This window comes from Trichoderma aggressivum (genome assembly GCF_033847375.1).
Source record: "Trichoderma aggressivum f. europaeum strain CBS 100526 chromosome Unknown scaffold_030, whole genome shotgun sequence".
NCBI classification, from domain to species: Eukaryota; Fungi; Ascomycota; class Sordariomycetes; order Hypocreales; family Hypocreaceae; genus Trichoderma; species Trichoderma aggressivum.
The window spans coordinates 371,437-387,407 of record NW_026946396.1 but is presented as its reverse complement, the minus strand read 5'-3'; the positions used below and the strand labels follow the sequence as shown (position 1 = coordinate 387,407).

The 15,971-nt window shown below is 51.2% G+C and overlaps 5 protein-coding genes across 5 annotated transcripts; 2 read left to right on the top strand and 3 right to left on the bottom strand.

Annotated features, from left to right (window-relative positions):
• Positions 1-66: 66 nt before the first annotated feature.
• On the top strand, positions 67-4,644 carry Triagg1_7162 (uncharacterized protein; the record flags this gene model as incomplete). The annotated part of the gene is made up of 3 exons (XM_062901867.1): positions 67-1,660; positions 1,720-1,814; positions 1,873-4,644. The coding sequence occupies 3 exons, from the start codon at positions 67-69 to the stop codon at positions 4,642-4,644; spliced, it is 4,461 nt and encodes a 1,486-aa protein (XP_062753984.1).
• Positions 4,645-5,293: 649 nt separating this feature from the next.
• On the bottom strand, positions 5,294-6,301 carry Triagg1_7161 (uncharacterized protein; the record flags this gene model as incomplete). The annotated part of the gene is made up of 3 exons (XM_062901866.1): positions 5,294-5,628; positions 5,711-6,043; positions 6,124-6,301. 3 exons carry the CDS (start codon positions 6,299-6,301, stop codon positions 5,294-5,296), a joined length of 846 nt encoding a protein of 281 aa, XP_062753983.1.
• A 1,065-nt stretch (positions 6,302-7,366) lies between these two features.
• Triagg1_7160 (uncharacterized protein) lies at positions 7,367-8,047 on the bottom strand (the record flags this gene model as incomplete). The annotated part of the gene is made up of 1 exon (XM_062901865.1): positions 7,367-8,047. One exon carries the CDS (start codon positions 8,045-8,047, stop codon positions 7,367-7,369), a length of 681 nt encoding a protein of 226 aa, XP_062753982.1.
• Positions 8,048-9,207: 1,160 nt separating this feature from the next.
• Triagg1_7159 (uncharacterized protein) lies at positions 9,208-11,241 on the top strand (the record flags this gene model as incomplete). The annotated part of the gene is made up of 5 exons (XM_062901864.1): positions 9,208-9,879; positions 9,948-10,180; positions 10,265-10,810; positions 10,876-11,001; positions 11,061-11,241. The coding sequence occupies 5 exons, from the start codon at positions 9,208-9,210 to the stop codon at positions 11,239-11,241; spliced, it is 1,758 nt and encodes a 585-aa protein (XP_062753981.1).
• A 2,019-nt stretch (positions 11,242-13,260) lies between these two features.
• Triagg1_7158 (uncharacterized protein) lies at positions 13,261-14,989 on the bottom strand (the record flags this gene model as incomplete). The annotated part of the gene is made up of 2 exons (XM_062901863.1): positions 13,261-14,748; positions 14,807-14,989. 2 exons carry the CDS (start codon positions 14,987-14,989, stop codon positions 13,261-13,263), a joined length of 1,671 nt encoding a protein of 556 aa, XP_062753980.1.
• Between the last annotated feature and the right edge of the window lie 982 nt (positions 14,990-15,971).

Here is a 15,971-nt window from a genome sequence, read left to right as displayed (position 1 = left end):
AACTGATCCACCTGTTTTCTATGATTTGCGTATGTTGCTGCCTGTACCAGATATAATTGTCCGAAAATGCAGTCCTGGTCCGGCTCCGGCCAGAATGGCGCAAATGACGGGCATAATTCCTGGCAGTCCGGCTACACATATCAAAACCAAGGCAACCAGTTCGATCCGAACCAGGCCTGGTCACAGCCGGCAACTGAGCAGACTTCATACTCGCATTTAAATCAGCAGGATCCATCCACGTCCAACTTCTTTGAAGCGTCCCACCAGGGAAATGCATTTCTTGCCGGAGGCCTTCACTCCGCCGCCTCCAGCCAAGCCCCGTTCCATGCTGGCCATGGCGCTCTTTCTTTGAACCAACAGTACTCGCAGCCGAGCCAAGATGTGATGGATCCTGCCTTCAGTAATATTCACCCTGATCTATATGGGCACCAGCCAAAGGTCAACCTGGGCGGAGATGGAATTGGCCACATGGGACAGGTTCAGAGCCACCCGCACACGTCATCTCAGTTCACGCAACATGAGTTTGCCTTTGCTCCCCAGAATGAGCAGCTGTACGATGCGGCTGTCCCGTTCAACCGCCAGCCTCAGCAAGTATCCCAGCCAACTCGTCAAGGAAGCCACACTCCCGTCCAGCAGTTTGACAACTTGCAAGGCGGATATCCCCAGGGCCATCAGTTCAGGCAGGCACCACAGTCAGTGCCGGTTCAACACCAACAACAGCAGCCATATCACCAGGGACAGCCCTTCCCGGCTGCTGTTGGTGGACAGGGTGACCAATACCAGCTGAATAATAACATGGTCTATCAGCAGCCAAATCCTCAGTATAACTCGCAGCAAGGATACGCACCTCAAAAGTCAAATTCATATGCTACACCCCCTCAGGGCACGCCCGTACAGCAACCGGCGCAGCCGCTTCAGCAGCCTTCCGCAGCATCCTCCAGCCATCCGACGCTGGCGACGAATGCCAGTGCTGCGCCAGGTATACAATATGGGGTATCCCAGCAGCCGATTAATAGCGGCATCGCAGCCACCTCTGCTGGGGCTCCTTCCATCGCCCAATCCGTGATGGATGGCGCGCCAAAGAAAAGGAAGCGCATGACGAAGAGCGCTGCCGAGCCGATAGTTCTGGAGCAGCCGGCATATCCCATGGATTTCCCAGTTGATGCTGTTGCAAGAAGAGGCGAAGAGTTCGAATTCCTGCCCGTTCCTGTACCGTCAGAGGAAGAGGCGCAACTCATCGCCCAGTTTGCGAAGCGGAACAAGGCTGCACAGATCAAATATCCTTCGATTAATGGACTTCCACACCTAGTTTACGATGGGACTATCAAAATTCCAGGTACGAAGCTGCCAAGCACCATAAGCTCTCTTCCTCCTTGTCTCTCACGTGTAGCTAACATCCTTTTCCTTCACACAGCACCCAAGAGCTATGACAAGTTGACTCCCTGCATTGCGCTGCCGCCACGCCACGACGGTCCCGCGATCCCCGAGCTTGGATACCTGCCCTGCGAGATTCAAGGCAAATTTAGTATTCAATATCGGCCGTCTGCAGAAAAGGGCGGTTTGGACGAACGACGAGACGAAGCAAGCCAGTTACTGGATGAATATGATGGCTCTATGATGGCTCTCGGTAAACGCAGACCAAAGTACACGGAGTATCCACGTATGTTGAAGAGAATCTTGCATTTTTTGTGACTGTACACGATACTAACTTATCTACAGATGCTTTTAAGGAACAGTTGAAATCTGACGAAGCTTCGAAGAATAAGGCGGAAAAGAAGGCTAAGAAGGAACAGGAGGATGACCGAGCGAAGCCGGTATGTGTTTTTCTATTGCAGAGCTGAATGAATCTATGCGCCGCTAACAATTCTCTAGATCCGTTCACCCATCCGCCCAACTGATCCTGCCGAAGCCGCTGCCTGGGATGCCATTGGAATTGTCCATATTGAGGCCTCGGTTGCTCGTACAAATGCTCTCATCGCTGGAAGAGTTCAGCAAGCGGGCGAGTTCTTTATCAAGCTCCGCGGCGAAATGAACAAGGCCAGGTTGGACGTGGACGCTGCTGTTAGGAACAAGGTGCCGGATGCCGAACTTGCAGAGCTCAAGAACCAAGCAGAGCAGAAGAAGGAGGCCTTCTACCGCGCTCTGGATGTCACCATTGAGCATGCCGACGACAGCGTCTTGGATAACCTAGGAGGTCACCAGAAATTGGTTCTCAGTCTTGTCAACGCCATGATTTCGTCAATCAAGGCAGGCGACTTCTCCGGGAAGCTCCCCAAGGCATTACTGGAAATTTTTACTCATTTCCGCATGACAAAGAAGATTGCCGAGACGACGAATTTTGAAACGGTTAGAAAAAGGTTCGAAGACAAGGGCGATGATGAGGTCAAGGAGATGGCACGCGAAATCGCCGCGAATATGAGAAAGGTCACCAAAGCTGCAGAGTCAGAGACGGCCACGGGATACACCGGAACCTCTGCAGCTAGCAGGGCTAAAGCTGGCGTCAAGCCATCTACAGAGGCTCCTTCAGGCAAGCGAGGTCGAGACGACGACATAGACTCTCGGACCGTGAAAAAGATTGCCGTGGAGCCCGGCAACAGCTCTCTCAGCAAGAAGCTGGCCCAGCCAAAGATTCACCCGCCAGCCGCATCGAAAATCATTCCACCCAAGGCGCCCTCGTCGATACTACCTGGTAAAGCACGACCTGTACCAAAACCGGTGGTCAAGTCAGAGGCAGACAGTCCATCTGCGTCTAGTGATGATAAGAGCAAGATAGACGTCAAGAAAGCGGTGGCAAAGACGGAAGCTGGCAAGCCGGCTGTTAACAAAGTGGAAGCCAAGCCTCTCGCCCAAAAGGCATCTTCGACACAAAGCGCCAGCGCCCTGTCGGGAATCGCTTCTCTGCTCGACTCCATCAACGCTCCTAAAGCGACAGAAGCTCTTGTCTCGGTGGTAAGAGAGACTAGGGAGTCTGATACACCAGAAGCGCCCGAAGAAAAAGCCAAACGACTCCGTAAAGAGGCTCGTCGAAAGCTTAGGGTCAGCTGGAAGCCTGAATCAGAGCTTGTGCAAGTCAAAATTTTCCACAAAGACGACGAAGAAGATGAGGGCAGGGAGAGTAACATGATCCGAGACGCAGCTGATGACCGCTCCGAGGGTATGGTTCTAAAACAGCGCGCAAACGTGGAAGAGGACGAAGATGACGACGACATTCCTTACCAGCCCTGGTTGGGACCGATCGAGATGGACTTTTCAGTACTGGCCGACGACGTACGGGGTAAGAACTACGTTACGCGTGGCGGCACTGTGACTTTCACAACCGATGAGCAGCAACGAATCGCAGAGAGGGAACAGAGAGAGCTCATGGCCATCTACACCGACATTGATGATATTCCTCCAACGCCTAAGTCCCCTATTCCGGAGACGGCAACTACGAATCCCGAAGCCAAGACTGGCTATCTTCCCCGAGAAGATGCCAAGTATGAAGAAATCCAGCTTAGATGGCGAGATGAACAGCAGTACGGACTCGATGAGGCGCTACGCTCTGCTATGAAGCGGCTCGACGCCAAAAATAGTCCGTCTAACAAGCTTGACTCTATTCTCGGCCGGCTTCAAGGAGGTGTATCGTCGTCATCTGCACCCTCCTCACAACTCGTATCCTCCGTGCAATCCCGACAGACGTATCACCAGCTCCCGCTTCTCTTGGGCCCCCAAGCCGAGGCACTTGTACTTGCAGCGCTCGAGTCGGATAAGACCAAGGCTTGGCGCGACACCAACCCTGTTCAATACGGCGATACTGTGCGTCCCTACAACTATACCGACCCTACAGTACGACTCAATGGAAATGCGGTCGAGAATGCTGCGAGGAGCTTGATTAGCAAGCCGTTTCCCGCAACCGCACCACCAGACTGGCTTTCGTTTGATCAAGAAAGGGTCAGGGAATGGTGGTTTGGATATAACAAGGAAGTGGCGGTCAGACAGAAGAAAGGAGAAGAAGCACGGGCAAGAGCTGAAGCTGAAGCAAATGCGCTTAAGATTGCCGCCGCTACTGCTGCCGCCGCTGCCAATCCCTCGAACAATGTCCACGCTCAAGACTGGGCGGCGTCGCAGTTTACCCAGCAACAGAATTACGCCCCGTACATGGCACTGCTGCAACAGATGACTGGCGGGCAGCATCAAGCCGTTCCCCAAGTTCCATCGACAGTAGCACCAGCGCCATCCCAAATCCCCGACGGCCAACTACAGTCGATCCTCGCAGCCATCAACCAGCCTCAACAAGCTGCGGCGATGCAAGCTGCGAGCATCACCAGCTACCTGAACCCAAACGACCCCTCGTACCAGCAGCTAATGATGCTCACTCAAATGGCACAAGGCCAGCAGCCGCCTCCTCCCCCACCACCACCGCCATCATTTGGCCATGGGGCGGATCGAGAGAGGGAGCGAGAGCGAGAGCGAGATTGGGATCGAAACGATAATTCGAGAGGAGGCGAGAGAGGAGGCGAGCACGGAAAGGAGGGCAGGAAAAAGAAGGGCACGCTGCCACCCCATAAGCCTGCTAACAAAGCTCTCATAGGAACCAAGCCATGCACTTTCTGGCAGCAAGGCAAGTGTGCTCGAGGTGATAAGTGCACCTTTAGACACGGGTGAAGAGAAGTCTGCAATCTGTTTTTTTGTTTCTCTCTTTTTTTTTTTTCAATTTCTCTTTTCGTCATTCTATCAAGGGACTGTGCCGAGGCACATACAAAGCAAACGTGGCATAAACGCTCGAATAAGTTTATCATGGACAGCGGGATAACTGGAAAATCTTGAAAGGCGTTGAAGTTTAGAACGGTGGGGGAATAGGGCAACACTTGTTTCAACAAAAACAGTTTGGGCGTACCTGCATGCCTGTATATTAGATATGAGTCGTCTTATTGCAGAATCCTCGGATATTCTTTGTTAAAACACAGATATATAGTCTGTGCATAGGGAGCAGTGTTCTTTATGCACATGGCTTTTATTCCTAAGCCACGCGTAAAAAAAAATGCATCATGATCAATCACTTGGGTTGGAATCCAAAAGTATATTCTGTGAACAAATCGTAAGTCTATGAAGAGTTGTTTATGCCAGTTATGATGAAACAAGTTTGCTATATTCCATTACGTTTCGACTCTTTTTATGGTTTTTGATGTGAGTAAGAGTAAATACGCGGGTTTCATCATTATAATGAACCGTAGATGAGCGCAACTGTTTTCACGTGAACCATTTCATGTCAGATGCTAATTATCCGTTCCATCTCAGTCGTCTTTCTTTCCTTTTACTCAGCAGCCTCCATCTCCGTATCCCCCGCGGCCCCAGGCCTCTGCACCAAGCCCCTGAGGCTCAAGTCGTAGACAATGTCCTCGACCCTCTTGACCTCGTACTTTACGCCGTCTGCGCGCTTGCGGATGATGTCGTTTTTGAGGTTGAGCAGCTGAAACCCGGCAAAGAGGTCCTTGACGAAGGCGCTGATGGTGAGGGGCAGCTGGAAGTCGCCGAGGGTGACTGCGTTTGTGGCGAGGCGGGAGAGGTCCTGGGTGAGGTCGACGAGGGAGAGGAGGTATTCTTCGATGGTGATGTGGAAAGCGTCGCGGTCTTTGAGGTTGGTTGGGACTTTTTTTGGGGGGGTTGGGTTAGTTTGTGAAGGTTTTTTTTTGGGGGGGGGGGGGTGAGAGAAGAAGGGGGAGGGGTTTACTGGAGAAGATTGTGCCGACTTCTTCGAGGGTGAGGAGGCGGCCGATTTCAGCGGAGGGTGAGGATTCGGATTCGGAGGTTTGGGATGGGAAGCCGCCTAGCCAGGCAGTGTAGATGACTGTGCCGATGGCGTGCTGCATTGAGCGCGACCATTTCTGGTTGTATCTGGAAGAAGGGGGAGTTAATTTTGGTGGTTCATTGTGAAGAGAGAGAGGGGGAGAGGGAGGGAGAGCGAACTTGTAGTAAGGGTGCTGGGAGGCGACGGTGTTGAGCTCGCTGATGATGGCGGCTTCTTCTTTGACGGCGGCCTCGACTTGAGAGACTAGCTGAGGGTCTGCGAATGGCGAGTTAGTATGAGGTTATGATGCCGTGTTGAGATGGGTATGATGATGATGTGATGAGGGAAGCATTTACAGCGTGAGCGAGGCGTTGAGTGGACTCGTGAGAGAAGGCCCTGAGCCGTGGCCACGACCCGATCCAGCCGCTGGATGAGCTGTGAGAGCGTGTCGCGGATCTGAGTTTCTTCCTCGAGCTTGGCTTCGAGGGAGGCGAAGATGGAGGGGTCGAGGAGAGCTGGCGGAGGGGCAGACATTGTGAATGCGAAGGGCTTGTGGTTTTGTTTTGTTTGTTTGTTTGTTTTGTTTGTGGTGAGATGGGCAAGGCTGAGATTTGGTGGCTTTGGTTGGGCAAAAGTTTTTTTTTTTTCTTTGTTTCTTTCGGCCCTCTCTATCTCTTTTGCTTAGTGGCTGGAGGTTTTGGGATCTGACTGGGCTTTGAGGATGGAAATACGGCGTTTCTCGCTACGGGTGGATTGATGGATGGATGGGAGCAGGATTTTACGGATTTGGGCGGATGGCGAGGCTGCGTCAAAACAAGGTTGCATCCATATTTTTGGTCACATCGCGAGGCTACAATTTGGGAGCACAGCCAAGCAAATCTACGACCCAACTTCAACCGCGTCACAGCACAAATATTCTCGGAAAACCATCTACGGGAGGAATCTCTTCTTCACCACCAGGGCAAGCCCCAGCAGGCAATGAAAAGAAAGATGGTTGTCGCGTCGCCTGGAGGCAGTGTAATACCAGGGACACTGTGGGCGGAATCATGTGCAAGCACAGAGGAAACCGCCCCAAAAACCAAAAATAAGAATAATCACGATTGGTCTCCTTAGAGACCTTTCAGAGATTAAACTGAAAAGAACAGATACTACACTTGATCTAAGCCAAAAGGCAAAGAGAGCTAAAGAAGAAAAGAAGAAAAAGGTTCTAAAAGGCGGGCGGGCGGCGAGGAGTTTTATAGCTGGGGAGGTGGGCGGTGGGAGGGGTGGGGCGGCAGAATGAGAATGGCAAAGCGGGTGGGGATTGGCTGGGTTGGAGCGGTTGGGGGCTGCTGCCTGGGACGGGCTGAGAGCTCCAAGTATCATTGTGAATTCTGCCTTGAATCTCTTGACTTCTTGTCATTATACGAACACAGAGCGGCACTGTCATGTAAGTACGAGTACGGTATCGGGGATTCTCGACTAAACTTTGAGACTTCAGTACCTCCCAGGTTATATATACACGCAGTGGATGGTAGGTATCTACTCAAGATTCTCGCCAGCCACTGTGGAAACCCGTGAGCTGTACTCCGTATTCACCATGCCGTGAATCAAGGGAGCTCAGAACCGCCCTGCCTCGTCTCCGATATTCCACGTTGGCCCAGTCAGTTTGTGACGGCCAAAGATCTCGACGGCGTCGCGCACAGTCCACTTCTTCCAGTTTGCGTCGGCGTGGCGGCCGTACCACTCCCTCGCAAAGTCCCAGACCTGCTTGATCGGACGCACGTCTCCCTTTGCGATCCCTCTCGCAACACACCATTCGTCCACCTCGGCCTCGTTGCGAAACAGCAGCTGGACCGAGCAGGTGTAAATCACATTGTCCCAGACGTTGGTCATGGGCACTGGAAAGTGAATCACGAAATCGTCCGTGTCCACCAGCTGTCCGTCCCGAGCTGTGATTGTCACTTCGTCGCCGATGGCGCCAGTCCGCGTCGTCAAAGTCGAGGTTCCGCCTGCGAGGTGCATCGCGCCGAATGAGCACCAGGCACAGTTTCCCCACCATTTGCGATCCCCCGAGGATACGATGCAGGTCGTGGGTGCTGCGGAGAAGGGATGGCAAACCCACACCTCGTCGGATTTGGGGTGTAGCACGACCCCATGGTATTCTGCCAGGGCTTGAAGGCCGTGCCTCGTCGTAGCTGCATCGCTTTCGAAGCGGGTGGCGATGTCGTTGACGGTGGGAGCACGTTGGTTCTCGAGAAAAGAGGAGATGATGAACTCGTGCAAGCTGGAGTGATCCATGATTGCAGGCACCGAGTATACTATATGTGGCTTCAGATTTTGAATGCTGAGGCTCAAGCAGAACTTGAATCACACGGAATGCCGGAAAAGGCCTCTATTACAAATTTATATACTCTGTATGTCGGTCGTGATATCACCTCGATTGGGTAGTGATCATGTAAGATGGCTGAATCAGCATGATTATATGATGGCGCGGGCCGTGGAAAGGCGCGCCCAAAGGCTCAGGAGAAATAGTCGAGTGGAGAGTTCCACTGCTTTGTACGCCATGTTGAGTAATCAAGAAATGAAGCTGTATGCTGATCTCAAGTGGGATGGATTGATTCCGTGAACCAGAAGGGCACAAGATATGTTGCTCTTTGCATGCATCTTGGATGTGCGAGATCAATGGCATCTTTGTACGGAGTACTACCTAGGTAGTATATAAAATGATACCAAGGCAGATTCAACAGGATGTGTGAATGTAAACAACAAATGCTGCAAGACGACAATGAATCAAGCAATGTTGTGATTTAGATAGTATCCCACTAATGATTCATGAAGCGAATTCACTTCAAATTGCGTTTCGCGGAGACATTGTTAGCCGCGGGACCGTTCCCTAAAGGCAGCAGGGAACATGAATTGATTCCCATATCACATTTAACCCCAATTTCAGTCATCAATAATGCGGTATTAATTTATTGTCGCGGAGATTTGGCATAGACGGGACCTAATGGCGGTCTGTGCCGATTCTTGCGGTGTTTCAAGGTTTTTACAACCAACTAGAATTGAGGTTATTCCCCCAGTTGGATCGCGAAGGGCGGATCCAACGGGTGTTTAAGGAAAACGAACGGCTAATTATAGCCTATAGCAGGTACAAACAGCGAGGCCATCTAACCAACCAGAGCACCGTGCTTCCTTAAACCACCGACAACAACAAAGACAACTTCAGGTCGTTATCAGAGCGAAAATGCAATACACTACGGGCTTTTATCCCAGTACCAGGTACTCGTACAGGTTGTTTACGGAGAGATTTTCCATTATAAATATGAAGCTATAGGCTATAGATGTACGAGTATATTAACTTGGCCTCCAACGTGTGTTGTTGTGTTTGCAACGTCAACACTCTTCTCTCCAAGAACCAACCTCTTTAAACGTCCAGAGTCTTGATAACAGCACTCAAGATGAAGGCATTTCTGCTGTTGCTCGGTATCTGCTCCGTCGTCACCCCACACCCGACGGCGGAACCAGCACTCACGACTCGAGACGAGGTTAAGCCAGCAGAGTTTGCCTTTGTTTCCATTGCTTTGCAGCCAGACGGCCGCCAACTCCTCGAGAAAACTCTCCATCAAGTCTCTGACCCCTCAAGCCCGCAATACGGGAAATACCTCAGCCGTGAAGACGCCAAAGCTCTGCTCCGTCCTCGGCAAGGCTCTACCGACACCATCAAGAAATGGCTGTCAAAAGCTGGTATTGCTGCTGATGATATTGAGACTGATGGACAGTTCATCCATGCCCGGATCAAGACCAAACAGGCTCAGTCTCTGCTGGGGCCCGGTTACAACGCGACTCTGGGTTCGCAGACGATCCCAGTCCCTTCTCTGCCAAAGGAGATTGGAACCCAAATCACGACCATCCAGTATGCTCCCATCGAACTGCCCCCGGCATTCCCCATCGACAATCTGCCTGTCGGAAGCCCGGACCCCAAGCCCGTCAACTACACAGAGATTCCCGATGATTTGGAGGCGTGCAAGTCGGCAATCACCCCCGGCTGCTTGAGAAAGCTGTATCATGTCGGTGATTATCGTGCGCGGCCCGAGGCAAAGAATCTCTTTGGTGTAGCTGGTTTCGTAAATGTAAGTCATATCAGCTTGAACATTTTACCATGTAATAGTAGAGAGAGATACTAACGTATTGATGTTAGCAATCGGCTCAATTTGATCAACTCAGCATTTTTCTCAACAACTTTGCACCCTATGCAGCCAACGCCAGCTTCTCCGTCGAAACTATCAATGGAGGGAGGAACCGTCAGGGGAACAATGAGTCTCAAGGGGAGGCAAACGCCGACATCCAGTACGCTATTTCGATGGGATACGACATCCCGGTTCGCTATTACGCAACCGGCGGTGAACTTCACGACCTTATCCCGGACCTGGAGTAAGTTTTGCTTCTCTTCTTTCGCGACCGCCCACTTCTACTCTCACCTCAAACGACTCTAGGCACTGACAACTACAACTATAGCCTACCTGATACAAAGAGCGACTCGCTCGAAGCCTACCTCGAATTCGCCAGCCACCTCCTAGATCTCGACGACGACGCGCTGCCCAAGGTGGTCACCATCTCTTATGGCGCCAACGAGCAGCTGTTCCCCAAGGCGTACGCCCAGCAAGTCTGTGACATTTTTGGACAGCTTGGTACCCGTGGCGTCTCCATTGTCGTGGCTTCTGGCGACATCGGCCCCGGTGTGTCGTGCCAGTCGAACGACGGCTCGAAAAAGCCAAAGTTTTTGCCGTCGTTTCCCGCATCGTGCCCCTATGTGACGAGTGTAGGCGCCACTTCCGGGATCAACCCCGAAACAGCAGCTAATTTCTCGTCCGGTGGCTTTTCCGATTACTTTGGCCGCCCGAAATGGCAGGATAAGAGTGTTGGAAGTTACCTCGAGGCGCATGGAAAGGAGTGGAAGGACTACTACAACCCTGCTGGCAGAGGGTTCCCCGATGTGGCGGCTCAGGGGATCAACTATCTGACTTGGAGTCATGGAAATGAGAGCTCATTCACCGGAACAAGGTATGTTGTTTCCTTGCCCTTCTTTTACACGCGAGGCACTCGGGTTGGCTGACATGAACATGCAGTGTGTCCGCGCCAGCCTTTGCAGGTCTCATCTCCCTGCTCAACGATCATCGACTCCAGAACGGGGAGCCTTCCATGGGATTCTTGAACCCTTGGATCTACAGCATTGGCAACAATGCATTCACAGAGTACGTCGGATCTGAGTCTCCCATAATACTTGAGAGTCATGCTAACCCGAGAGTGATAGCATTACCGAGTCCAAGTCGCTGGGCTGCGACGGCACCAGCATTTCAGGTCTCAAGTCGCCCGTGATTCCCAACGCAGGCTGGAGCGCCGTATCGGGATGGGATCCAGTGACGGGATGGGGCACGCCGTTGTTTGACAAGTTACTGAACTTGTCGTGCGTGAAGAACATGGTTAAACAATGAGAGAGGAATCGGACGGGAGTTTTAGTTGGGCGAAGCATCTGAAGTTGGTGTAACAGGACCTTCAGATGGCGTTGTCACGTTACTCTTATTGAAAGCTTTGAGACAGGCACATCTTGCTCGGTTGCCATTCTGCCGTGCATGCATACACACTTTTGGTTTACTGGATAACATACACATTTGCAAAGGCAATATGAGAACCACTGGGAGTAGTATCCAGAATACCAGCAGCACTTATGCCAAAGCCCCTCATCACCATTTGAGGATTCATTTCCCCAGGGATTATCGGGCAAAAGATGGCCAGAGGTGTGACGGGATCCATCCACGGGTGGATTTTTTCACAGCACTTTTAAGCCCTCCCGGCACCTTGTCTGCTTAATGTCGATGGGGGATCACGTACAACAAGGCTGAAGATGGAGGATCGAAAGAGATTAAGAATGCTGTGAAAGTGGCAACAGGGTGGCAACAATGACAAGAGTTGCAGCATGTTTCAGAAGACTAAAGATGCTGTGAAATAGCACGTCAACGGCCGAGTTCGTGATGGCGTGCAGTAGGACGGGGCGTGAGATGAAGCCCTCGGGTGAGGTTCAAAATGCTGTGAAGGCGATTCATCCAATGAAAAAAAAAGACTAATGAGGTCATGGGAATAAAACGGCTATGAAAATGGATCGTCTTTTACAGATCGGGTAAGGGATGTGAGGTGCATCATCTCAAAACGCCATGATCAGACTACATGTATCTAGTATACTCCGTACAGAGAGGACGGCAGAAACAGTTGGTTCCATCACCACTACCACTGAGGACAGAATCCGCAAAACTTGAAGCCCATGAGCAAAGAGAATCCTTACGAGGCAATCCATTCACTCGCCGTTCTACTAGCTGCATATCTATACGAGCTACGCATAAACTCCCACCCGTTCAAATAGATCAGTAGGCAATACAGCACTACATACAATGCTACAGATGGGCACTCTCTGCCACTCTCTCTCCTTTTTCCTAGTACCTCTTACTATAACTATATTCATCTAGTATCTGCTACTACAGCTTACACCCTGTGGTATCTGGTATTATAGCCATATTCCTCTAGTATCTGGCGTTATCAAAAGGCACCTTTACATTTGAGACATAGCATGCTGCATGGCAAACTGAGCAGTTGGCTGCAACATACCTTTGCATATTCTCAACCCAACAGCCCACGGCAAACCGCATTTCCCGTTGACTTTGACCAAACTCTAAGCTTCCAATCACGACACGCCACTCGCAAAGGTTCAACTTCACAGGGCTTCCCCCCCTTTTTTCTTCTTCTTCTTTCGCACCTATACTTCCCGGCGAGTCTGCAACTTAATCCTCTTCCAGTCTTTTTTTTTAATGTTCTTCTTATCGACTACAATCCCGCATATAAAGAGCCATCATGGACCCCCCGCCGCTCGAGGATAACATACGCGAGCTGATGTCGAATCTCGACGAGAGCCAACTGAAGAAGCGTTAGAAGCTTCGCAAGTCGACGAGTATTGAGGAAGACCAAGTGCAGGAGCTGCAGAGGCTGCACGAACGCCGTGAACTGGAAGGTCTCATCGAGATAGCCCAAAAAGCACCTCGCAACATCAATTATCTGATATGCGACAGCCTCAATAAACAGCCCGTTGATGATTATGTGACTGAATTCGAGATTCGAAGCGGCATTTATAGCCAAATTAGACATGTTGCGTGCATGTCTACATCCTGTAAGATTAATACAGCACTATTTGCAGTCCTCATGGTGGCCCCGGTGCAGTGTAGAAGAATAAATGCTGTTACGTTGGGCTGTTGGATGGCCTATTGAGGAAGCCGGATAATCACTCTGCGTTATAACAGACTCGAGTGTAAACAAGGGATGTTTGTTATGAGTCTCAAGGAAGTACTGTCAACCCCAGTCCATTTACACTCACTCATCCATTCACAGCGTAAACACAACGTCTTTAGGGTATTGATGATATCATTGTATCGTCATACGTAAACCATAGCAGCCAATATCCTTCAACCCTAGTTGGTGCCATTCGGAGCTGCCTTCTTCTTCACCTCAATCGCCGCATCGAGCGCATCCTTGAGTGTGTCAACCAAGTCCTCCGCATCCTCCAACCCGGCAGAGAGTCTTATACTTTCTTCAGCCGCACCAAACCCTTTGAACTCTTCCCTTTCCTCGGCCTTTTTGCCAAACATCATCATATTGTATGCCAACATAATGGTGACATGGCCGCCCAGGTGTGGGCTAGAGTAGAATCCGCACTTGTCATAAAACGCCCGAGCCGTGTCTACGCTCTCAAACTCGACGTTCAAGAGACAGCCGTATCCAGGATTGGGGAGTTCAGTGGTGCTGCGCCGCAAGAAGCGATCATAGTTGGCCTTGTCAGCTAGTAGACTAGGATACTGAACCCTGACTATGGGAGAATCATCGCGGCCAATTGTTCTGTGAAGGAAGGTTGCCATGGCTTCCGCGTTGCGGTTCAAACGGCGTGTACGCTGGAGGTAATCGTGTGAGTTGGCAAGCAACACCTTTGCATCGTCGGCAAAGAGCTCGTTGTTGTGTGACTTGGTAAATCGAGAAGAGAGTTCGTTATAGTGAGGAGAGAGAGGGTTCAGGATAATGGAACCGCCAAGAACATCAGCCCTGCCGTTGAAGGACTTGGTAAGAGAAGTAACGAGGATATCCGAATAGGCCAATACATCGACGTTTGCAAATCCCGCCAGCGTATCATCGAGAAGCAGCACAAACCCGTGTTTTTCAGACAATTTCTTGAGGCGGGGCAGGTCGGTGCTTTCCAGGGTCGGGTTTCCAGGAAACTCAACAATGATAAAGCTAATCTTTCTGCCTTCTTTTGTCTCTCCGTCGAGCCATGTCTCCATTTCGTCTAGGCCTTGTTTATCAACCTTGCCAAAGTGCTTGAATCCATTGGGGCTCTCCTCATGTAAATGATGGTGTGTGTTGTGAAAGACGACGCCAAGAACAACATTGGTTCCGGTGCGGTATTCCTGGATGAGATTTGTAGTGTGGAAGATGGCAGCCATACCAGTGGGAAAGAGGCGGATATCACTGGGTTGGCTCTTGACCAACTCTGGGTTAATAGAGGCGCGGTGGACGAGCTGGTGGATGCGCTCGCGGAGTAGCTGATGAGCCGGGCCATCAGGAGTGAAAGTTGGCTTGGGGGGGTTCTTGTAATCGTCAAATGGGACTTCAACCAAAGTATCGATGTTTTTCAACAGGTACTCGGCAATACGAATAGAGAGTCCAAGGCCTGGAGCTCCCCAGCTAAGCATGAGAGCTTTTGTGTGCATAGGCTCAAACAAGACAGCGTAAACGCGGTGGCCAGCCACATCGATGCACTTGAATGTTAGCTTATCAGGGCTAATGGCGGCCTCATCTCGGGCCTCGTTCTGGACATGACCAGCCGTAAAAGGCCACATGATGGGGTTGAGATAGAGCATGCAAGACTTGCCCTCGTGGCCTAGTCTCTTTGCAACCTCCTGGCCAATCTATATATGCATGGTTAAAAAAGTCGACCATGGTTGGCGAATAGGCTGTGAAGCTTACCTGAGCAGCGAATTGAGTTGGACCAAAGCGCGGATAGACGTGGACGATCCTGGCGAAAGGAGACATGTCTCCATCACGGACGCCCTGAAGCATATTCCATCCTGGCAAGTTGGAGATGATGCTGTACGGGGTCTGAGGAGGCGGCGCGTGGCCAAAGTCGGACTGTGTTCTGAGGACGACCATCTTGTCTGTACTTGATGGACTACCTACCTATCACCAGAGCGATCCTGAAGGAATGTGAGGTAACACAAAGATGGGGAGGTGTTTGAGCCCAAGGTAGCAATTCGGGGACATGTGTTCCTATTTAAACAACAGCAGTGCCCCCTTCACCTTGCATACTCCGGGAGAGACCAATCCCACGCTTGGTAGTTTCCGAGCTTATGCGCCCATAGCCTATGCATTCAGGGCTAGCGGACCAGCTCCGATACTCGTCAGACATACAGCATGCGGCGCTGCCCCAGTGATTTGTTGGCGCTAGCGCTGCTCGCTTGTGTGGCGGCTCACGTAGGATGAGTTGGGATGATGCTTGTGCTGTTTACAGCCGTCATCACCGGGCAGCGTTTGGCTGGCGGGGCAAGGCCAAAACGGGCTGTCTCGACTCATGTTCGGTGAAAGGGGCAAACGCTCAATCCACGTATGGATCCGACGTATCCCGCCACTTCTCTGTACAATTTCGCATTGGAGGCTGGCCGTGATTGGCGGGATGGAATGGAATAACTGTTAGCAGCTGTTGGTGGGGTGTGTAAGCTGGTGGTGAGACCGTATATAGCGCCCTTGCAAAACATTTCGACTAAAAAGGCCCATGTTAATATATGCCCGCAAACCCGGCGGCAAAAGTTCCGCATAAGCAAATCCCATGGCTCGAGAACTAGTGACCAGAAATGGAAAAATCTGTCGCGAACTGGTCCGAAAAGAACCCACATGGCTCTCGGAGTTGTTGAAATATGCGCCTGCGTGTGAGGTTTAGCTGAACGTCGTCGACTCGGAGATGTGGGCCGCTCCGTGCCGTTGCGAGCGGACCTTTGTCGAGTAAGCCCGCTCCGGGGTGCGGCAGTCAAGATGAATAAACAATCATCTCCGTAGTGTGAAGCAGGTCTATGACGGCTTGGAACAGGATGAGAGAAAAGTTTGAGGGATGGCGGTTGGTTTCTCACACGTGATTAGA